The sequence below is a fragment of the Bombina bombina genome, chromosome 3 (genome assembly GCF_027579735.1).
Source record: "Bombina bombina isolate aBomBom1 chromosome 3, aBomBom1.pri, whole genome shotgun sequence".
NCBI classification, from domain to species: Eukaryota; Metazoa; Chordata; class Amphibia; order Anura; family Bombinatoridae; genus Bombina; species Bombina bombina.
This window is the reverse complement of record NC_069501.1, coordinates 272,745,889-272,770,524: the sequence shown is the minus strand read 5'-3', so window position 1 is coordinate 272,770,524 and position 24,636 is coordinate 272,745,889. Positions and strand designations below refer to the sequence as shown.

Sequence of the window (24,636 nt, the reverse complement as noted above, 5' to 3'; positions counted from 1 at the left end):
AGGAATCAATGGGAGTCCTAAAAGCAACGAAAGCTTATGTTCGCTGCTGCCCGATATCCCATGATTCCTATGGGAGAATAAAAGTTATGTTTACACCTAACACCCTAACATAACCTAGTCTAAACACCCCTAATCTTCCGCCCCCTACACCGCCGCCACCTACATTATACTTATTAACCCCTAATCTACCGCCCTGACACCGCCGCCACCTACATAATGTTATTAACCCCTATCCTGCCGCTCCCAGAGCCTACCGCAACTAAATAAATGTATTAACCCCTAAACACCTGGCCTCCCACATCACTAGCACTTACTAAACCTATTAACCCCTAAACCGCCAGCCCCCCACATCGCCATAAACTAAATTAACCTATTAACCCCTAAACCTAACAACCCGCTAACTTTACATTAAAATTACAACATCCCTATCTTATAATAAATTTAAACTTACCTTTAGATTTAAATTAAACTATCTTAAACTAATAATTAATCTACCCTAACTATTATACTAAAATTACATTACACTATAAGAAACTATTAATTAATCTACCCTAACTATTATACTAAAATTACATTAAACTATATTAAACTAATAATTAACCTACCCTGTTATACTAAAATTACATTAAACTACAAATTAAATTAAATATATTATATAGTTAAAAACCTAACCCTACTCAAATAATTTAAATCTACAATTAAAAATTACAAAGTTACAAAAAACTAAGTTACCAAAAATAACAAACACTATAAGTTACAAAAAAAAATAAACACTAAGTTACACAAAATAAAAAATAATCAAATATTTAAACTAATTACACCTAATCTAAGAGCCCTAGGAAAATAAAAAAGCCCCCCAAAAGCCTAGCCTACAATAAACTACCAATGGCCCTTAAAAGGGCCTTTTGAGGGGCATTGCCCCCAAAGAAATCAGCTCTTTTACCTGTAAATAAAAAATACAAATACCCCCCAACAGTAAAACCCAAACAACCAAACCCCCCAAATAAAAACCTAATATAAAAAAACCTAAGCTCCCCATTGCCCTGAAATGGGCATTTGTATGGGCATTGCCCTTTAAAGAGCATTTAGCTCTTTTTCAAAAGCCCAAACACTAATCTAAAATTAAAACCCACCCAATAAACCCTTAAAAAAGCCTAACACTAACCCCCGTAGATCCACTTACAGTTTCTGAAGAGCCGACATCCATCCTCAACGAAGCGGCAGAAGTCCTCATCGAAGCTAGCAGAAGTCTTCATCCAAGCAGGCCGACGTCTTCATACAGACAGCATCTTCTATCTTCATCCATCCGGCTCCATTTTCCAAACATCCGACGTGGAGCATCCTCTTCTTACGACGTCTTCTCCCAAATGAAGGTTCCTTTAAATGACGTCATCCAAGATGGCGTCCCTTATATTCCGATTGGCTGATAGAATTCTATCAGCCAATCGGAATTAAGGTTGAAGAAATCCTATTGGCTGTTGCAATCAGTCAATAGGATTGAGCTCGCATTATATTGGCTGATTGGAATAGCTATAGAATTCTATCAGCCAATCGAATTCTAAGGGACGCCATCTTGGATGATGTCATTTAAAGGAACCTTCATTCAGAAGAAGAAGTTGTTTGAAGAGGATGCTTCGCACCGGATGTCTTGAAGATAGAGCCGCTCTGCGCCGGATGGATGAAGATAGAAGATGCCGTCTGGATGAAGATAGAAGATGCTGTCTGGATGAAGACTTCTGTCCGGTTGGATGAAGACGTCGGCCCGATTGGATGAAGACTTCTGCCAGCTTCGATGAGGACTTTTGCCACTTCATTGAGGATGGATGTCGGCTCTTCAGAAACTGTAAGTGGATCTTTGGGGGTTAGTGTTAGGCTTTTTTAAGGGTTTATTGGGTGGGTTTTAATTTTAGATTAGGGTTTGGGCTTTTGAAAAAGAGCTAAACGCCCTTTTAAGGGCAATGCCCATACAAATGCCCTTTTCAGGGCAATGGGGAGCTTAGGTTTTTTAGATTAGGTTTTATTTGGGGGGTTTGGTTGTGTGGGTGGTGGGTTTTACTGTTGGGGGGGTATTTGTATTTTTTATTTACAGGTAAAAGAGCTGATTTCTTTGGGGCAATGCCTGCAAAAGGCTATTTTAAGGGCCATTGGTAGTTTATTGTAGGCTAGGGTTTTTTTTTTTATTTTGGGGGGGCTTTTATATTTTCATAGGGCTCTTAGAGTAGGTGTAATTAGCTTAAATATTTGATAATTTATTTTTTATTTTGTGTAACAGTGTTTATTTTTTTTATAACTTAGTGTTTCATATTTTTGGTAACTTAGTTGTTAGTTTTTTGTAACTTTGTAATTTTTAATTGTAGATTTAAATTATTTGAGTAGGGATAGGTGTTTAAATATGTAATATAGTTAATTTAATTTGTAGTTTAATGTAATTTTAGTATAACAGGGTAGATTAATTATTAGTTTAATATAGTTGAATGTAATTTTTCGTATAACAGTTAGGGTAGATTAAATATTAATTTAATATAGTTTAATGTCATTTTATAAATTTAGTTTTTATTGAGGTGGTAAACAGTAACAGAACAATACATATCAGATCACAGGTAGTGCATTTACAGGTACAAACAGAGTTTACATTATAATGAGAGAATACACAGAGTACTTTAGACAACAGACTGATATGTGTGAGCAGTCTGAATCACCTCATTTTATTCCTATAGTATTCACATTGACCTCTATGTCTGATAGATCCTACTGTGGGATCAAGACCTCCGAGAGAATAATAAGGTCATAAGGCGTAATGTGCAATTCAATAGTCAAACAACTCAACAGTCATTGTCGAGAAGAGCAAAGGGGATATATGAGAACAAATATAAATTTCAGGGTATGTAAATAAAGTCATCAAGCGAACACGGGGGAGCAAAGTATTTGCCTCCCAGTGGGCAGTGAGACATCATTCACAGAGTTCAGGAATTGCAGGGTGATGAGGGAGGGGGGAGATAAGAGTAATTTTGTATGTAGTATGAACACAAAATAATGTTACTGGTAGCAAGGTCCGAGGAGCTTCACCATAAACTGTCCCATAAGGTAGAGAGAGAAAAATAGGGGAGAGAAGAAAAAAAAAATAAAAAAAAAAAATAAAAAAAAAATATATATATATATACACATGTTTATATGTATGAGAGGAGGAGGGATAATTGCGGGAGAAGGAATAGAGAGGAGTGGGGAAGTAAACAGATAAGGGGGCCGTGGGTGAGGAGTGGATACTGAAGTTTAGGGGGTCTAAAATGACTACCTTTCGGTCACGGGTTAGGTATCTGATATTCGACCCATGGGCACCAAACTGAGGTGTAGAAGTCAGATCGCGCCTCCACTCTCAGGGAGTATTCCTCCATCCTTTGTAGATAATCTAGTATTTCGAGGACTGGAGCTAGAGTTAAAGGAGAGTCCCTAGCCCATTGTCTAGCTATGGTTAGTTTTGCTGCCAGCAAAATGATAATACATAAGATTCTAGAGGGTTTTTGGAGTGTGTGAAGCCCCAGGTGAAAGAGTGCGACATCTCCAGTTAGCTGTTGTAACAGTTGTAGCTGGCGGAGCAGATCCGCGACAGAGTTCCAGAAAGCACTCAACTTAGGGCAATCCCACCACACATGTAGATGGGTACCCCTCTGCCCGCACCCCCTCCAACAATCTGCGCTTCTAAGGGGAAATACCCTATGCAACCTAGTCGGGACCCAGTGCCAACGCAAGACTAGTTTTATATACAACTCAAATAGATTTGAACAGTGGACTGCTATTTTTACGTCTCGGAGGGCTCGTTGCCAAACTACATCTCGATGCACCACCCACAGATCCCTCTCCCAGTCCCTCACGGCTCCCGGTTTGACAAAATGGGGAGAGTCTAAGAGAAGCTTATAGTGGAAGGATAGAGACCCTTTGATAGATTTGCCCGCCGCCCAGCGTCTCTCCCAAAGTGTGAGAGTCCGTAGTCGTGTCTTGGGGAATCCCCAGGAGAGTAGTAAAGAGGTCACTCTCAAGTATTCAAATTGTAAGTCTTTAGGGAAGTCATCCACTGGGAAAGCAGCTGGTGGCAGCATGAGACGTTCTCCTCTATAGAGGTCAGAGATCTGCTTGATTCCCAGGTTCTCCCATCGTCTAGGCCTTGAATCAGGGAGGCATTGCAGTATAGCCTTCATGGCATGGATAGGCGAAGGGTGAGGTGCTATTGATTTGTGTGAGCGGAGTTCTCTCCAGCTTTTCAAACATGTTTTTATGGTGGAACTATAGATACTTTTGAGGATATCCGCGTGGTCAGGCATCCAAATCAGGTCGGCCAGCTCAATCCCTGCAGGTAATGACGCCTGCTCAATTTGGTACCACTGTGAGGTATTTGGTCGTATTCCCCAGGCTGCTATGTGCGATAGCATGGCTCCCTTGTAATAGTGGGTTACATTTGGTACGGAGAGTCCTCCGCATTCTTTCGGTTTCTGTAATTGTGATAGGGAGATTCTGGGAGAATGGCCTCTCCTGATAAATCTGGTAAAGACGGACTGAAAGTGGTTGAGTAAATAGGTAGGAACTGCTACCGGTAAGCAGCGAAAAAAGTATGACAGCCTAGGGAGCAGCATCATCTTTAGGGCAACAATGCGGCCCGTCCAAGATACCTCTAATCCACTCCAGTTTGTTGTGGTCCTTCTGAACTCCTGTAAAAGGGGCTCATAGTTTTTCTTTATAATGATTTGGGGATCGTGGGATAACTCTATTCCCAGGTGTCTCAAACTATCCGTGGACCATTTAAAGGGGTATTGTTCTTTCAGGAGCTCCAACCTGTGAGTTGTCATCCCTAGAGCATACGCCTCTGTTTTGGTGTAGTTCAGTTTGTAGTAAGACACTGCTGAAAAATCCGCTATAAGCTTGAACAACTCCGGGAGGGAATCCTCCGGCTCCGGAAGGAACACCGTGAGGTCATCAGCGAAGAGTGCCAATGAATGAGGGGTGTCATAGAGTACGAGGCTATGAATAGTTGGTGAGGCCCTGAGCCGGCTTGCTAAGGGTTCGATAACCAGGGTGAAAAGTAATGGCGACAGGGGCCAACCCTGTCTAGTGCCATTCTTGATATCGAATGGTCTAGAGACGAAACCCAGTCCCCGTACCCTCGCAGTTGGGTTTGTGTAGAGCGCCAGGACTGCAGAGATAAATCGATCAGGGAAGTGGAAAGCCCGGAGCACCTCTGTCATATAATCCCATCGGACCCTATCAAACGCCTTTTCGGCATCTAAAGATAGGGTTACCAATGGGATCTCAAGTGATGCTGCTTCGGAGAAAACATTTAGTAGTCTTCTGGTGTTGTCTGTACCTTGGCGCCCAGGGGTGAAACCCACCTGATCTGGGTGGATCAGGCAAGGGAGGACTCGGTTGAGCCTTGTCGCCAATATCTTGGCGTATATTTTCACGTCTCCGTTTATGAGGGAGATTGGCCGATAGCCTTCGCAGAGGGTGATGTCTTTTCCCGGTTTGGGGATTGTGACGATAGAAGCTTCTAGAAACTCCGAAGGGAACCCTCCCGAGCTTACAGCCGTGTTGAAAACTCTAGTCAAAAGAGGGGCAAGAAGGGTTAGATACCTCTTAAAAAAGAGGGCGCCGTACCCGTCTGGTCCTGGGGATTTATGGAGTTTAAGGCCCTTGATGATAGAGCAAACTTCTGTTACGGTGATAGTCGCGGATAAAGAATCAATGTATTTTTCGGGAACATGCGGTAATTGTGAATTCTCAAGGAATTCGGTAATCTTCGCCTTAGGGGCGTAATGAGAATGGTCTTGATCTGAAATCTGATAGAGCTGGCTATAATATTGAGCAAAGGCCTCGCCTATGTCATTCGGAGCGTAAACTCTATGCTCACCCTTCCGTATGTATGGTATTTTATGTAGGAGTGATCTCTGTTTGAGCTTGTGTGCCAGCAATCTGTCAGCCTTATCACCTTTGTGGTAGTACTTCTGCTTAAGAACCGAGAGGGTTCGCTGGACTTTTTGTAGTTCCAATTGTGCTATTTGTTTTTTAATTATCTGCAGTCTACAGACTAGGGCACTTGGTCTACCCTTTTTCAGCTGTTCTCTTAGGTTGGCATAGTCGCTATAGAGTTGGGCCAGCGAGGCTCCCCTGGACCTTTTGTCTTGACCGGCCTGCTGGATGAACAGGCCTCTCAAATAGGCTTTGAGAGACGCCCATAGGGTTAGAGGCGAAATGCCCTCTTCATCGTTTATAAGCAGGAAATGTTCTATTTCCTTCTCCCATTTAGGGATTTGGGTTTCGGAGAGCAAATATTCCGGCAGTCTCCAGGGGCACCTAGTGCTTCCCGAATGCGAAAAGTCAACCACCAATAGCACCGCATCATGGTCTGACCAGACACATGGCATAATGGACGCTCCAGCGATCTCTCCCAAGGTCCAGGGGTAACAGAAAAAGTAATCTAATCTTGAGAAGGACTGGGAAGAGGCCGAGTAGAAAGTGTAGTCTGTGTCATCAGGATGTAGGGCCCTCCAGACATCTTGCAGAGTGTATTGAGAAATTAGGTTTCTAAAATGTTTTGAATAATGTTCCTCCCCTAACGCGGGGGACTTTTTGGTTTTTGATTTTCTGTCTCTGGATGGGTCCCAGACCAGGTTGCAATCCCCCCCAACAAACACATGGCCCTGCTTGAGTCTGTCAACCCTGTGTAGAAGTTTCCGAAGGAAACTAGTTTGGTTAATATTCGGTGAATACAGAGCTACCAGGGTGCAGAGAACGTTATTAATGCGGGCAACTACAATAACATAACGCCCCACTGGGTCAACATCAATGTGGACAGGGTCGTAGGAGAGATGTCTACTGACTAATATTGACACACCTCTTGCCTTTTTGTGGAACGTTGAGGATATACAGACAGGGTAGTCCCTAGGCTTAAATGCCGCTGCTCTAGCCTCGACCCAATGAGTTTCTTGGAGGAAGGCCACTCCTAGCTGATGGGTCGAAAGGAAACGGAGGAGGAGACTCCGTTTTGTGGGGGAGTTTAAACCCCTTACGTTGAGTGTGCCTATTTTCATATCTGTAAAGGAAAAGGATTGGGAGGTGGAGAGATATGGGGGGCCCTGGGAGAAGAAGAAGAAGAAGAGAAAAAAAAAATGGGGTGGAAGGGGGAGAGGAATGGGGAAATAAGACACTGGATTAGCTCCTCGGATTGAGCAGAGACTACGTAACTCTGCCAAAAAAATTTGGCGCAGAGGGTAACAAATTACCCCTAGCTGCACAGAAAGTGGGTGGGTAGGGGGGGGGCGGAGGCTACAGAGGGGGTCCAAGGCAGTGGCCCCCTCCATTGCCGGCGCAATTTAAACAAAAGAGCAACAAAACAGATAGAGAACTATGATCAGCTTTAACCATGCATCAATAAGAGATACAAAACTTAAATAACAGATTTTTCATCTTAAAAGTTTCAAGCAGTATTAAGTATTTTAGGGCCAGCTATATGTTCGGCCCGTTTAAGATATGGCCTTTGACGCCATGGTCAGATGTCAAAAGGCGGCACGGCAATGGGTCAGGAAAAGGCTGACAGAGCGACGGAAGTGGCCGCAAGGCCCCCGGCTCCAGCATGCCCCGGCTGTTGACATCCACCATGTGGATCGTAAGGCAGTGATTAAACATTAAAACATAGACATAGTAACTGATTTACCAGGCACAACATTTCTGCAGAGCTAGTAAGTAATTAATGGGGGGGACCCAGAGGTTCCCAACTATACTAACTAAGGTCAGGCTGGGTTGGTTTATTAGGTGTGGAAATGCAACATTACATCCATATAGAAAATCCCAGTACTTTAGCATAGCTATATTGGGTCTCAGCACCCGTAGAATATGGCCTCTGGTCCCCATGGTAGAGTGCCAAGAGACGGAGCAGCCATGGGTCAAGAAAAGGTTCATGAGACAGCAAGTGAGGCCGGAGGTCCCCAACTCCAGGGCATCCCGTCTGTTGACAACCACCATGTGGAACCTATGACAAAATTTAACCTGCAGGAGGGCCACATAGCATTCTATTAGTTAGCAATTATATTATAGTTGAGTTAATAAGTGGAGAATGTGGTAGATTCTTGACATTTCAACTACTTAAGCTAGATTCTGACTAGATTAAAGTTTCCTGAGTACAAGTAGGTTGGTAAACAGCAAACAGCCCATGTTAAACAGAAAAATCAACATTAGGGTGCATAACTGACAGACAATAGAAAATAAACTGGGACTCAGCGCATGTAGCTTCAGTGGGAAAACATAGCATTCTATTAACTAGCAATAACCCCATAGTTGAGTTAATAAATAGAGAGCGTGGTGGATTCTTGGCTGTTCAACTACATAAGCTAGGTTCTGGCTAGATTACATTTTCCTGAGTACAAGTAGATTGGTAAACAGTGATCAGCCCATGTTAAACAGAGAAATCAACATTAGGGTGGTAAAACATAGTATTGAAAGAGCATAATCAACATACAACAGGGGATAAAGTGAAAATTCAACTTGAGTCCACAAAGTATAATATAACAGGAGTCTGTATCTTGCATCATACGTTACCATCCTTCGGGTGATGGGGAATTCAGCGAAAGGTGGGCTCCTGAAGGCTCACATGTAGTAGTCCAGAGACATAACAGACACAAAAAGAACATCAGGAAACAAGGTCTTATCACTCAGGTGCCCAATCTGGGGCTCCTGCCCTCAGCGGGGCACCCGGGCGCAGAGGTCTGTTTGGAGGGACTTCGTCCCCAGCCGGCAGGTTCCAACCTCTCAGTAGGTCTTGAGCTTGTCTAGGGGAGAGGGCAATGTGCTGGGAACCATCTTTGGTAATTATTAACCTCGTGGGAAACCCCCATCTGTATCGGATCTGATGAAGTCTTAACACTTTAGTGGTTTCCTGGAAGGCTCTTCTTTGTTAGAGTGTATGCGCTGAGAGGTCTGGATAGAGCGAGACATCTTTAAATTGATCTGAAAGTTGGGGCTGTCTAACTGATGCTCGCAAGACCTTTTCTTTGTAGGTGTAGTAATGTAATCGAGCTATCGTGTCTCGTGGCTTGTCCATTGGAAGGTTTCTGGGTCTAGCCGTTCTATGGATGCGGTCAATTCTAGCATCTTCTCCTCCTGGGGACCCCAACACTACCTGAAACAAGGCCTGGGCATATTTTTCCAGATCCTGGGGGCCGACGGACTCAGGGATGCCTCTAATCCTCACATTGTTCCGCCGAGAGCGGTCCTCGAGGTCTGCAAGCTTTGCCTCCAAGGAGGACACCTGGTCTGACAGGTTTTGTGTGTAGCTTACCCAGTTGGTGTGGTCTACCAATAGGTCTTCTTGTTTTCTTTCAATGATGTCTGTGCGTTCATTAACAGCATTGATATCCTTTCTAAGATCTTCAAAGGATTTCTCCAATTTATCAAATCTCTTATCAAAAGACTGACTCTGCCTGTCCAACAGGTGTTTCATAGAGTCTATTGTGAGCGTGTCGCTTTGTGAGCGTGCCGGGGGGGAATATCTTGAAGTTGGTCTGTCCTCAGATGGAGCCGGGGAGATCGATCTGTCATCATCTGAAAAACCAGAATGGTTATCTCTGATAGGTAGGAAATGATCTCTGACCGTGTGCTTAGAGGATTGGCTTGATTTCTGCTTTTTCTTCGCTTGCTGCGACATCCTGACTCCTTAGGCAGGGTCTTAAATTTCTCAGTTCACACAAGCGAATCTGCAAGATGCAGTGAAGGTGCCTTGGTAGTGATCACAGTAAGAGCACGCCGGCAGGGGGAGGGCACCCAGCCAATTAACCCGCCATAGTGTGAATAGTTAAAGAGTCTTGAAATAAAGAAAGTGCAGGGTTAAGAACAATGAAGCTTAGCGGACCTCAGCAGTTGTTCAGGTGTGCCTCTCCCATGGATATTGCCACCACTGGGCCCAGCCGGGAAAAGGAGGAGGGATATGACCCGCTCTAGCGCAGGGAGCGGGAAAGGAGGGGAGAGACACTCTGGTTCCCCTCTTGATGAGGATCGTTTAATGTCATTTTAGTATAATAGTTAGGGTAGGTTAATTATTAGTTTAATATAGTTTAATTTAAATCTTAAGGTAAGTTTTAATTTATTATAAGATGGGATGAGTTAATATTTAATATAAAGTTAGCGGGTTGTTAGGTTTAGGGGTTAATAGGTTAATTTAGTTTATGGCGATGTGGGGGGCTGGCGATTTAGGGGTTAATACATTTAGTTAGTTGTGGTGGGGTTCGGGAGCGGCGGAATAGGGGTTAATAAGTTTATTAGAGTAGCAGCGGTGTCAGGAAGCAGCGGGATAGGGGTTAATACATTTATTTAGTTGCGGTGGGGTTCGGGAGCGGCGGAATAGAGGTTAATAAGTTTATTAGAGTAGCTGCGGTGTCAGGGAGCAGCAGGATAGGGGTTAATACATTTATTTAGTTGCGGTGGGCTCCAGGAGCGGAGGGATAGGGGTTAATACATTTAGTTAGTTGCAGCGGTGTCGGGGAGCGGCGGAATAGGGGTTTATAAGTTTATTACAGTTGCGGTGGGCTCCGGGAGTGGCGGGATAGGGGTTAATAACTTTATTTATTTGCGGCAGGGTCCGGGAGTGGCGGGATAGGGGTTAATAACTTTATTTAGTTGCGGCGGGGTCCGGGAGTGGCGGGATAGGGGTTAAATATTTTAGTATAATGGTGGTGTTTAGTGACAGTATATAAATAAAGCTGGGAAAAAGCCGAATAGCAGCGAGATCGATGACTGTTTAGTTAACAGTCCACTGCTCATAGCCCCGTACTTGGTGAGCGGCTTTTTGACAACTATTTATATAAATATGGAGAGCATTTTCAGGTCTGCGGCCGCGAGCGAGCGTATTGGTGCCGGTGAATGCAAGTAAGTTGACGGCTTGATAAGTAGGCCTCTTAGTGCCCTTACAGTTAATACGTAATTGCCAAGCCTTATCTTGCTATCTTGTTGATGTCAGGGATCATAAATCCTCATTTCTTTAAAGGGACAGTCTAGTTAAAATGAAACGTTTATGATTCAGATAAGCCAAGCAATTTTAAACAACTTTCCAATTTACTTGTATCATGATATCTGCCTCTTATTTTGGGGTGTTTTTTTTTTAAGGGTATTAGAATAGGATTAATCTTTTTTTTCTGTAATGGTAGTTTTTTTTATTTTTGGTAATGTTAGGTTTTAGTGTAAGGTGTAAGTAAGGCTATTAGTATTAGTAGGGGGTGTTTTTTTTTAAAGTAAAAGAGCTGTTTATCTCAGGGCAATACCCTACAAAAGGCCCTTTTACGGGCCCCCCAAAAGGCCCTTTTAAGGGCCCTTGGTAGTTTGGGGTTGGGGGTTTGTATAGTGTTAGGGGTGTTTGTATTATTTTTAAAGTAAAAGAGCTGGTTATCTCAGGGCAATGCCCTACAAAAGGCCCTTTTAAGGCCCCCCAAAAGGCCCTTTTAAAGGCCCTTGGTAGTTTATTCTAGAGTAGGGTTTTTTTATTTTGGGGTTTTTTTTTTTTTTAAGGTTATTAGAATAGGATTAATCTTTTTTTTCTGTAATGGTAGTTTTTTTATTTTTGGTAATGTTAGGTTTTAGAGTAAGGCAGGTTAGGTTTTATTTCACAGGTAAGTTTGTATTTATTTTAACTAGGTAGTTAGTAAATAGTTAATTATTTACTAACTAGTGACCTAGTTAAAATAAATACAAACTTACCTGTGAAATAAAAATAAAACCTATGCTAGCTGCAATATAACTATTAAAGGGACACTGAACCCAATTTTTTTCTTTTGTGATTCAGATAGAGCATGTAATTTTAAGCAACTTTCTAATTTCCTCCTATTATCAATTTTTCTTCATTCTCTTGGTATGTTTATTTGAAAAGCAAGAATATAAGTTTAGATGCCGGCCCATTTTTGGTGAACAACCTGGGTTGTCCTTGCTGATTGGACAGCACCAATAAACAAGTGTTATCCATGGTTCTGAACCAACAATTTGCCGGCTCCTTAGCATAGATGCCTTCTTTTTCAAATAAAGATAGCAAGAGAACGAAGAAAAATTGATAATAGAAGTAAATTAGAAAGTTGCTTAAAATTGCATGCTCTATCTGAATCATGAAAGAAAAAATTTGGGTTCAGTCAGTGTCCCTTTAATTATATTGTAGCTAGCTTAAGTTTTATTTTACAGGTAAGTATGTATTTAGTTTTAAATGGGAATTATTTAGTTAATGATTTGTAAATTTAACTTAGATCTAATTTAATTATTTTAAAGTTAGGGGGGGTTAGGTTTAGGGTTAGGATTAGGGGTTAATATGGTCTAATTTAGTTTGTTGCGATTTGGGGGGCTGGCGGTTTAGGGGTTAATAGGTTTATTTAGTTAATAAGTGTAAATTTAACTTAGCTATATTTGTATTATGTTAAAGTTAGGGGGGGGTTAGGGTTAAGTTAGGGTTGGGTTAGGGTTAGGTTTAGGGGTTAATATAGTTTAATTTAGCATGTTGCGATGTGGGGGGTTAATAGGTTTATTTAGTTAATAAGTGTAACTTTAATTTAGCTATATTTGTATTATGTTAAAGTTAGGGGGTGTTAGAGTTAGGGTTACGTTAGGGTTAGGTTTAGGGATTAATATAGTTTAATTTAGCTTGTTGCAATGTGGGGGTTGGCAGTTTAGGGGTTAATAAATGTAGTATAGTGGCAGTGATATTGTAAGCGGCATATTAGGGGTTAATAATTTTATTTAGGTTGCAGCAATATCGGGAGCGGCAGATTAGGGGTTAATAACTGTAGGCAGGTGTCAGTGATGTCAGAGGCAGCAGATGTTTAGACGTAGGGTTTATGTTAGGGTGTTAGGTTTAAACAGTGTTTTAATTTCCCCATAGACATCAATGGGGCTGCGTTAGGGAACTTTTGTTTCCGCGATCACAGGTGTTAGGGTTTTTTTTTTTTCCTGGCTCTCCCCATTGATGTCTATGGGGAAATCGTGCACAAGCACATCTCAGCAGCGCTCTGATTGTGTGCGGTATGGAGCTCAATGCAACCATATTGCACACAAAAGGCGTATGTTTGAGAACTTGTAATAGCAGCGCTATAAGAAATTAAATAACGTAACTTTTCTGGCGTTCGTTAATTTCTCTATAGCGCTCAAAACTCGTAATCTAGCTGATAGTTAATAAACACAATGCTTTAATTATTAAAAACTTGACAATAATAATAGTAATTTAGCCAAATGCCATTGTGGAAAGTATAATATTTTGAGTGTTTAAATATAAAGTATCTATAAAGTACATTTGTAAATATGTTACACATAAAACTAGCTTATAGCTTTCTATTACCACAATCACCTCTTAAACAAAGATACTTTATTTTATTTTATTTTTGCCTTTTCTTTATTGTAATAGTAAAGATACAGTTTACAAGTAAAATGTAATATAAGATAAATCCATGTAAGCCATAACAGCCCATGTTATCTCATTTTTGCAGCTACACACTGACAGTTTTGCAAAAAGTTATTTTTTCATTGAATAATACAAACCTTGTATGACTCTTTGTTTGCATTTAAAGCTGAGCTCTAATGTATGCAATATTACAATAGGGGGAAATCTATCATCTTTAAGCATAATTGTAAAACCAGCTTTTAAGTTAAAAAATATATATAAGCTCTGGAAAAAATCAATACCCAGTTACATCTAGAAACAGTAAATACTTTTTTTATATCAGATAATTTAGGAATAATGTAAACCAGAAAGAATTACATTTTAATTTGACCATGGAACTCTGCCCCTGGAGATTAGAAATTTTATGTGAATTATAATAATCCACAAGTTCAACAATGAAAGATGTGCTCCTTGGCTTGTAGGTAATTGCCTTAGCTATGAAGAAATGTTGCTCTTTATGACAATCTTGCAGAAGCTGTTTTCCTTGGAATTTATTGAACGAGGAGAATGGTTTTATTCATAATGTTGAGTCTGTGTATCTGACAAGCAAACGTGGAGCTTAATAAGATTAAATGAGAAAAAGTATGGCAAATTTTAGCATCACTAATATGAAAAAGTAGCATCCCCTAAAAAGCTCTGCAATTACAAGAGAGAACACCCAAATCGCCCACTCGATAATCTGTTTGTTTAATAACAGTAATGTGATTTATGTTGGAGAATATCCGAATCTGTGTGTAGGCTCTGGCTTGGAGCCATTTTAATAAGCGCTAGCATGGCATGCCTGCAGTGAGCCCTGAAAGACGAGATTAGGGCAAGAAACATTATACCAATTAGAGGTTTGTATTATATACACATGGAAAAACAGCATTCACTTTCAGGAAATGTTAACAAGCAGGCTGTGCACGTGAAACTGCACTGTTTAAGTATGCTAAAATATATTTGCATGAACAAAAATTTTTAAGATAAAGCTCTTAATTTTGAATAAAAAGTTAAAGGGACATAATACTCATATGCTAAATCACTTGAAACTGATGCAGCATAACTGTAAAAAGCTGACATGAAAATATCACCTTAGCATCTCTATGTAAAAAAGGAAGATATTTTACATAAAAATGTTCTCAGCTTAGCAGAGTAAGTTCTGTGTAAAAAGTTATACACAGCTGCTGTCCAGCTGCAAGTTAAAAAAAACAACAAAAACAATTAAACAAAATACAATAGCCAATCATCAGCAGCAGTGCTGAGGTAATGCTTTGCCTTTGCTGTGATCTCATGAGATTCCACTGAAATCTCATGAGATTTCATAGAACTTTCTTAAACTGAATAGGAAAATAGCATGACTGTGCCTGCACATGCCAGATGCACACTCCCGAGCTTGTCCTGGGAGAAGCATCCTGACCAGTTGCTTAAAGTCTCTTTACAGTGGGATGTGAATGTGAAATTTGAGGTAAAATACCTTTCTTTTTTATATAGAGATGTTCAGGGGATATTTTCTAGCCAGCTTTTTACAGCTATGCTGCATCAGTTTCAAGTGCTTCAACATTTGGGTATCATGTCCCTTTAAATATAAAAAAAAAAAAAAGAATAATTTGTTACTGGCAGAGTAGTGGCCAGTAAAAAACATGGCAGGGGCAGTAAGAGAGTTAAAAAACTGTTTTGGGGGGATCATGGAAGTGGGAGGGTGAGTAGGGATCCCTACACTACAGACATTTTAAAATATTTAAAAATAAATAAATTAACAAAATACCTAAACTGTATCCTGGCAGACTATCTGCCAGTAACAAAGATGGTTGTGACTAGTGGGAGGAATTAAAAGAAAGATAGCTGTTTGTGAGGGATCAGGTAGGGAATCAGGGGATGGGAGGTTTCACTTAATAATTGGGTGCCTGTATAGCGCACAACCTCGAACTTAATCGACTTGCGGCACTGATAACGGGTATTATTCATGGAGAGACTTAGAAGGGTAATCCCTACACTACAGTCAATATTAATCTTACAAGCGTAACTAATTAACCCCTTCACTGCCAGCAATTTCAGAAGAGTGGTGCGCAACTGCAATTAGCGGCATTTTAATTGCCAAAAACCAATGGCTAAGCCATACATGTCTGCTGTTTCTGAACAAAGGGGACCCCCAGAGAAGCTTTTACAACCATCTGTCTTATGACTGCAGTAGTTGTGTGTAAAAATTTTCAGAGAAACACCCAAACGATACACAAAAGTAATGATTTTTTATATGATCTTATTTGGCGGCCAAATACTGGCATCAAATATACCAAAATTGCCCTAGATCAATACCTACCTTGGGTTGCCTATTTTAAAAATATATGTAGTTTTCATAGGTAAATAAAAAAAACAAAGGCTCTACTTCTGTTTAAATTAAGTGATAGCAAAAATGCTAAAAATTCTCCAGTACTTTTGGCAAGCTTTTTTCTTAAATTCCTGGTAGCAGCGGGGTTAAATTAAATCTTACCAAATTAGAAAATGATTTTATTTAATGTTTTAACATACTTTAAAACATGAAGAATGTGTAAAAAAAAAACATTATGCCCATATACAAAAGGCATTCATATTGTTTAATTGCATTATGGGAAAATGGAGATTTAGAGGCCCATTTATCAAGTTCCGAATGGAGCTTTAGGGCCCGTGTTTCTGGCGAGTCTTCAGACTCGCCAGAAACACAAGTTATGGAGCAGCGGTCTAAAGACCACTGCTCCATAACCCTGTCTGTCTGCTCTGATGAGGCAGACAGGAATCACCACAATTCAAAAAAAAAAAGATACTAAGAGAACGAAGCAAATTTTAAAAAACAACAACATTGGAAAGTAGTTTAAATTTGTGTTCTCTGTCTTAATCGTGAAAGAAAAATTTTGGTTTCATATCTCTTTAAAGCTTTTTTTCTTCTAAGAGTTCATTTTAAAACATGTATAAGTTTTGGGGTCTTTTTTACCAGATGTTTCTATCCTAAAAGATAAATCATTTTTATGCTTGTGGGGCATGTCACTGCCCACCAGTGGAGCTGTAGGACTTTTTCTTGTCAGCCAGTGAGCTTCTATGTCACAGATATGTTGTGTACAATAAAGTACAGTCCTTGGTAGCTTTACTATCAGTTTAAACAATGTTTGCCTCAAATTTCTAATTCAAAAACATTCTTAGTTCTTTTTATGCATGATGGAAAGTTTTTCAGTTTCAACATCTGATTAAAGGAGCAAGGATATAATGCTCATTAGTTTTTGTCGGAGCTTACAACCAGCTGTCAGTCTGATGTTCAACCATTTTTTCTATATAAACCATTGAATAACGGCAAGTAACCATGAAAGCCATTATAAAAAAAAGCCATTGTTGAATTTAAGTGTACGCATAATTTTGAAAATGTTTTCACAGGTCATGAAAGATACATATTGTTATTTTAAATTCAGCTCAATATGAACCTCAATTTTCCTTTTCTTTTTGACATCCATAAATTATAAATTATTCTATGCAGAACAACATGTATTCATTTTATTTGTAGGTTAACTTTATATTTTATTGCTGTTTTATAGTTTCTTTTTTGGTATTTGAATGAATTAGGATTAATTTATTTACTTTTATGTTTTGCTAGGTCTGTATGATTGGAGACTGTGTAGGAGGAATACTGGGATTTGATGCCATGTGTTATAGTGCCAAGACACCTGGAGAGAGCCAAAATACCAGCCGCAGAGGAAGTAGCAGCAGTATACAGGTACTGAAATTCTAAAAGGCAATTTTATTTAGAACAATTACAATAATTGTAACACCACAAAAAAAAATGATGTTGAAAGACTTAAAGGGAAATAAACATCAAAGTTAAACTTTCATGGTTCAGACAGAACAGGCAATTTTAAGAGACCTTTCAGGTTGCTATTACTAAAGGATATGGATTCAGGAGCAGCAATGTACTACCAGAAAGTACTAACTTGTGATTGGTGGCTAAGAACATATGCCCCTTTTCATTGGATCACTAGATATGTTCGTCAGTAGTGCCTTGATGCTCTGGAGCCAATTTTAACTTGGTGTTTGACTCCTTACAGTAGTATTCCCAGAGGAAGTTCATGGAGAGAAAGTTGTCTAATGGTATTTTTCTAAAAGTAACGTAGATGTGACTCAAATACTCCATTCTGATCAGGCAGGAGCATCTGATGTTTTCCATTTTTTGGGGGATTAAATGTTTACTAAAATAAATAGCATTTGGTATCTAATCTTACACCAAATGCATGGAAATGTATTGAAAAGGATTAAAGCAGGGTTTGCATTTAGCTTAGTTCCTAATGCATTTTATATGTCTTTTGTTATCTCCTGCCAATATAGGGTGATTTTAGGGCAAAACCACCATATATGTAAGAAGCCACCGATACCACTACAATCTCTCCAACAGTCAGTAGGTGTACCTCAGTATATTATTGCTAATCTGGAGGGTGTGATGTACAACCTACATAGTAATTTCATATTCATCTCCATGCAACTTACTGAAGAGGAGGCTCTACTTATATTTTTTAAAAATCTTACACCAATCTTTTTCAGGCTTTGAGTATGTAATTTCTCTTCCCATTTCATTGTATATGATGGTTGGGTTCAAGTGTGATATGCTATGAGGGTTTTATAAGCAAGTGAGAGTGTGCCTTTAATATAAGAATTAGTGTTACATAAAAATTCAAAAGATGTGAGCGGTCTACAAAAATGTTTGTTGTTGGTTTGGGTGGTGATAAAGGGGGATAGCTGTAAATATTTGTACTAGTGATTGAAAATATCACCACAGACACTCTCAAAGTTCACTTTTGTCTTAAGTTTGATTTTCTGTAATACCAAGTAGCATGGGATAACCTTTTGCAAGGTAGTGGGTTTTGAGAATATGCCTTTGAGGAGTTAATGGTGAAGTTATTGTCGATATAGTCAGGGATTTTAGTAGGAGTTTATCCCAAAGTCTATAGGTCTCTATAGTCATTGTAACTATTAGAGGTCCCAGCTTTCTCTGTGAAGGGGGTAACCATCAGCAACCCCCAAGTTGTCCCATATTTGCCAGAATGTGTTCTATTTGTACCCATTCTTTGTGTGTGATGTTTTTGCACCAATCCATGATACAGACTAAGGCCACTGCCAACCAGTAATATCCTAAGTTTGGCAGACCAATACCTCCTATCTTTTGGTCTGTAGGTAGTTGCTCTTGCTATCCTGGATCACTTATTTTGCCAAATATAGGTGTTTAAAATGCCTTGTAGTTTATTGAGAAATATTTTAGGTATCAGTATCAGGACTGTTTGATAAAGATATAAAATTTTGGGTAGAATGGACATTTTGATGGCATTTTTTTCTGCCAAGCCATGATAATGTCTTATTTTGCCAATTGTTTTATGTTATTCAGTACAGTGGTATAGTTCAACAAGAATAGTAATTGTGGGTCATGATAAATATACAAACTTCTAGATATTTTATAGAATTCTTGTGATAAGAGTATTTATGTATACTCTTTCAATCTGATGGATTTCTGTTTGTGGCAAAGTTACACTCATAAATTCAGATTTAGTAGCATTTATTTTAAAATTAGATTTTAATTATTTATTCAGTTCTAACAATAAAAGGGTAGCAGGGGGTGTCAATTATCCCGATCTTACTACCGCTGCTTCTTAACTTCCATTCAGGCGGACCTGAAACGATGGGCGTAGAAAGAGGCATCCACTGCTTGATAAATCTACCCTAATGTGTTAGTGCAGTCGCGATAGCCAATGTCCTTAAGTAAGCATGCGTCAGGTTTCACTCACGCGTAAAACTTTTACTTTTAATATGTGTGCCAACCCGCACGCGCATAAAAATATTACTTCTAGCGAAGTTTGCGCTCGAACGGGAGTGCTAAATAGCATGCCCCTTTTAAGCTAGCCCTATATCAGGAAGAGGAACATGCTTAAAGGGGCATAATAGTAAATATAGGAATTTGCATGCACATTTAAATTGTATTCATTCATTACGCTAGATGAGAGTATGCACTGTGGCATGTATTATGTTAGCATCATATAAGCCAATGACTACTCCCTGAGCAGAAGTGGTGTTTGAATACTTGTATACAGGGTATATGCAGCATATAAACATATGCAGCTGAAACAGTGATACCATGTAGGCAACTTATAGGAGGCGACCAATGTCATTTTGTGGACGGGGCTGCAGAGGGTGGAGTCATAACCAGTCATGGGCAGGGCAGAGCCATGGCTGGGGTGTGTCAGGGATGGGACTGGGTGAAGTTCAAGAAGTTCCTGAAAGTCAGGACATTTTGTCCCGGGCCTGGAGCTGTGGATGCAAAGTGAATTACAACAAGATTTCAAACAAATATTTTATAAATTTAAAGAGACACTAAAGAATAAATGAACATAATTCAGAAAGAACTTGTAATTTTTTAAAGCTTTCTAATTTACTTTCATAATCAAATCATGCAATCTTTTTACATACACACTTTCTGAGGCACCAGCTCCTACTAAAAATGTGCAAGAGCACACAGGGCATGCATTTGTATGCGTCTGTGATTGGGTGATAGCTGTCACATAATTCAGGGGCTGGGGTTATGGATGAAATTTTGAAATGTGTTTGAAAAAAAATCTGTTGCTTATTTGAAAAGTGCTATTGCATTGTCTTTTTTTATCATGTATTTTTTGGTTGTGCAATTTAATGGTCCTTTAAGGTCACTATTGATGCTATTATTGTTTTCACTAAGTAACAACATCTGTGGTTATTTTAAATAGCATTGACTTCCAGTCCTAGATAACTGGCATCAAGAGGCCACTTATATAGAGATGGAGAACAAAAACTGTTATTCTATAACATTGACCTAAAAATATTGCTGTAAAGGTTTGTAAATAATTACAAAATGCTGTCTGTGACCTCTAACTTTGTTGGGAAGATTTTTTTTGTGTAAGTCTGTTATTTCTCTTTTAGAATGTCAAGCAGTGACGTCAAAACAAAATGAATCTATATTATTGACATATGAAATTAGATAATGCCAAAAGCATTATTGATATTATATGTAGGCTTGGATCAAAAGTCTTTCCATAACAGTATAGTGAGAGAGATGAGATGAAACATTGAACTGAAATTTAATTTAGATAGAAGCTTTGTTGTGGATAGCTATAAGTGTTATTGCCAAAATATAATTAACACTTTCAGTATCAGTGACCTGGTTGCCAGTTTTGATTCAGGAAGCCAGATATGTTTTTAATATAATTTAATATAATTTCCATAGAATTTTTTTACAACAGTATACTCTAGGGGCCCGATCCGATATGCAGCGTCGCTCGCAAAATCCGGCGACGCCAGATTTTGCGCAATTTTGGTATTACATATACGGCGTATCATACAAGTTACGCACGTATATTTCACCCTTCAGCAGTATTTTTTTTACCCATAGACTAACATAGAACTACTCGCAATTTGGTATCCAATATACAGCGTAAGGACTTATGCGTGCAGATTTCAGAAAATCTACTCCATTCTCATCTCGTCACAAATTGCAGGCGCAGGAACCCTTGCACTGACTTAAAAAGCAACGTAAATCCCTTGAAGCTTTAACAAACACATACATTTAAGCAGCATCTCAAGGTTAAAGGGAGAGTATTCTATGATATTGCTTTTTTATGGTTTATTTGTGTATTTGAAATAGTTTGAAGCCACAACATAATCAAATGGATTGAGCTTGTAGGTACTTTATCACATTGTGGACATATACTTGCTTATTTACTTTAAATTGGATTACCTTCATTTCTTTAGAACCCACTGGAGTGTAATTTATTCTAATGCTAACACAGCTTGGCACTGATGCCAAAATATATAAAGGGACAGTCAAGTCTAAAGAAAACCTTCTTCTTTTAAATAGGGCATGTTATTTCAAACTACTTTCAGATTTAATTAGAACACTTGCTTTGTTGTCTTGGTCTTAGTTGAAAGCAAAACCTAGGATGGCTCATATGATCATTTCTAACACCTTCTTGAAGGCTGCCTCTTTGCAATTGTGTCAAACCAATCACAGACACCACAACCTCTCACCTGCAGACTTAAAACACCTGATAATGGTCACCCTATCAGTAACATCATTACTATATATACCAATGGGTCAATTTATATTGGATGTGAGATACATTGATTTACATCTTAGAAGTGAATATTACTATATGTACCCTTCAGAAACAACTATTGTTGATGTGAGTTATAGTACAAGAATATGTCATAAACAGGATAATATTATTTTTTGGGCCATTTCCACACAGGCCTTATTATATGTTTTAACAATATTAGTGTACTAAAACACACCTCACATGGATGTGGATGACAATTATCTGGTAAATAACAGAGGACAATATTTATGGTGAACTATAAGAATATTTATTTCTTTTTTGGCTTCTTGTATGAGGGAGCTGAGGTGGCTGTAGTGGATTTCCTTGTTCTCCTGGTTTGAGAAGATTCTTCTGTTTCTGCTGGTGTGCTGGCCACAGATGATAGGCTGGAGGCAGTGTCCTGCTGGTGTGTAAAGTGCTCAACCAACACACCCAAGAGTTAATTTTGTTCTCTCCATCTATTGTCCATTTGCATCTGCATATCAGACAGAATTCTCATTATCTGTGATTGGTTATGAACACTTGCACTTAATGATGCTGCTATGTCCCTCTGTAGCTCTATGCTATGTTGTTGTCTCCTCTGTTGGCTAATGAAGAACCTCTCTTGGCCTCTTTGTATATTCTCTGTGCTTGTTATGAGCCTCCTCTGGAGTGCAATGTATTCCTCACCCAGGGGTGAATGCAATGCATCCACAGGCTCTTAAGCAGCAGGGCTTCTAGGTGCTTGAGCTGCAGGTTCAGCTGCATCTGGTGGTGCTTGAGGTGCAGGGTCAGCTAAATCTGGTGGTGCTTGAGGTGCAGGTTCAGCTACATCTGGTGGTGCTTGAGGTGCAGGTTCAGCTACATCTGCTGCTGCTTGAGTACTTTCAGCTATATGTTATTCTGCAGATGTTGGAGCTCTTCCAAGTGAAGAGGATGGTGGTGCTCTTCCAAGTGAAGAGGATGGTGGTGCTCTTCCAAGTGAAGAGGATGGTGGAGTTCTCAGGGTGGATTGATAGTCCCACTGATGACCAGTGTGTGACCACTCAGTCTGTCCAGTTGGCACTTCTTGTGACATAGCCTGTGTGTAAAAGCCATGACTGCCCTGAGATTGTGTTGGGAGGGGGGGGGGGTAAATACATGGACCCTTTGTGGCTGTTTTGGCTCCCCCTCAAATCCAAAAAAAAGAAGATTCCTCTGTCCAGGAATCTTGCCAGGGGTCATATGTCAATGGTGGTGGCATCACTTCCGGGTCCTCAACTGAAGCCATCCAACCCTGCTCATGCCTGGGAGCATAATGTTCACATGGTTGCCTGAAGACTCGTGGTGGTGGCTGCATGCCTGTGACTGGTGGTGGTGGTGGAGGTGGTGGCATGCCTGTTTGCATCCTCGTGACAGGAGGTTCTGTGGAGGAGTCAAATGATGAGAGGGATTAGTACAGTCATATATATGTCCATGTGGGCATACAATGTACATTGATACATGCTAGGGCCTATACTGAGTCTCATGTCAAAGTCTATAACATGCATGTGCACATTGTGATTTGTGATATGAGGGATTTTAATATGCGCAGTATATAGGGATGTGTTTCATTCAATAGTTATGTGTACATGTCAATGATGGAGAAAATGTGTTCTTTAAGTGACACTATGGTCACACTATTTACTTTAGCCTGAGGCACTGAACCTACTTTCTTGAGCTAAAAGTATTGTGATGGCTATAGTGTCCATTTACTGAAAACTCTACATGGGGCTTGTGGCTTGTGTTACTCTGAGACATGTTAGTATTGCACTATTCCACCTCATGAATTGCATTGTGTTAAGTAGCATTAATGTCAAATATAATTGTAGATGTTTTTGTTAGTAGGCCAAATACCGTGCTCCTCATGGTGTATATGAATGTGTGACATTAAAGGATGTTATATCTCAAATACATATAATACTGGTGTGTGGGATGTTACTCACCAGCATGATGTTCTGTGGTTGCAGCCCCTGAGTCACGAGCCCCTGGAAGTCCACGGACTGCTGTGATACTCAAGAACATGCATATCATCTCCTGCCAGGTGTTGTATTCTGTGTCCAGGGGTGGACCACCACCTGTTCCCCTCTGGTGCATGGTTTCCTGCCCCATCTTTTCTTTCAACCGCCTCTTACAGTCATTCAACCTTTTTTTAAGGCCCTCAACAGTCCTCCTCTGCGGGGCCACACTGTTGATGGCATCCTCTACCACCAACCATGCCATTTTACACCTTTTGGCAACGCCTTTGCCCTTCTCCTGGCCAAAGAGGGCACTGTGATTGTCCATGATGGCCTGGACTAGGGCAACATTTCATCGAATGAGAAAGTTTGGACATCTCATCCTCTCATCCTCTGTGGACACCTGGCTTGCTCCCTGCGATGTCCCTCGTGAGGGTTCCTCCCTATCCTCTCCCTCCTCCCCTCCTTTTGAATAGCGTAATTACGTGGCGCATTTTTAGATGGAGTCGCGGTGGATTTTTACGAGTGTTAGCCTAATTTGCATAAAACTACTCTTTATTGAGACTTTACGTGGACAAAATACAGGCGTAAGTCACTTGCGACGAGTAATATGTGTATTTGCGCACTTTTCGGAAGATCACCAGTTTGTCCTACTTACGCCAGTTCAGCATCTAACGGCCCAGTATATGTAATACCCCGATGTGCGAGGTGAAATTACGGACGGTGCGGGTTCCCTCACTTGTGCCGAAAACTACGTCATATATCGGATCACACCCTAGGTATCTAAACCTACATATTATGTTCAGTTTCGTAAACTGTCTAACAGAGAGGTAAAAAATACATTATCATTTTAAATTACCAATACCAAATTCGTACATTATTTAATTTAAAAATTTCGTGACCATGGCTTGAAGTTTCAAATTTGACTTTTTCCTATTTTAAACATTGAGTGGATTAGCAAACTTCTGTATTATTGACTTTTAACCCCTGACTAGTATAAAGTAGTGTTATGTTTCTTACCTGATTATAATCATTACAGTTTTCAAACTGCTGAGACTAAAATTGGCCAGTCCTTTCTGCATGCAAAAATAAAGTAAATTTAAAAAAAAGCAAGCACAACTTTCCTATAACACAC

The 24,636-nt window shown here is 39.9% G+C and overlaps 1 protein-coding gene across 1 annotated transcript in view; it reads left to right on the top strand.

The window, feature by feature from the left end:
- Nucleotides 1–24,636, top strand: part of PITPNM3 (PITPNM family member 3) — a 753,676-nt gene that overhangs the window by 421,268 nt on the left and 307,772 nt on the right. The window contains 1 exon segment of the mRNA XM_053705246.1: nt 17,040–17,159. Within this exon segment, the coding sequence (XP_053561221.1) occupies nt 17,040–17,159 (120 nt within the window).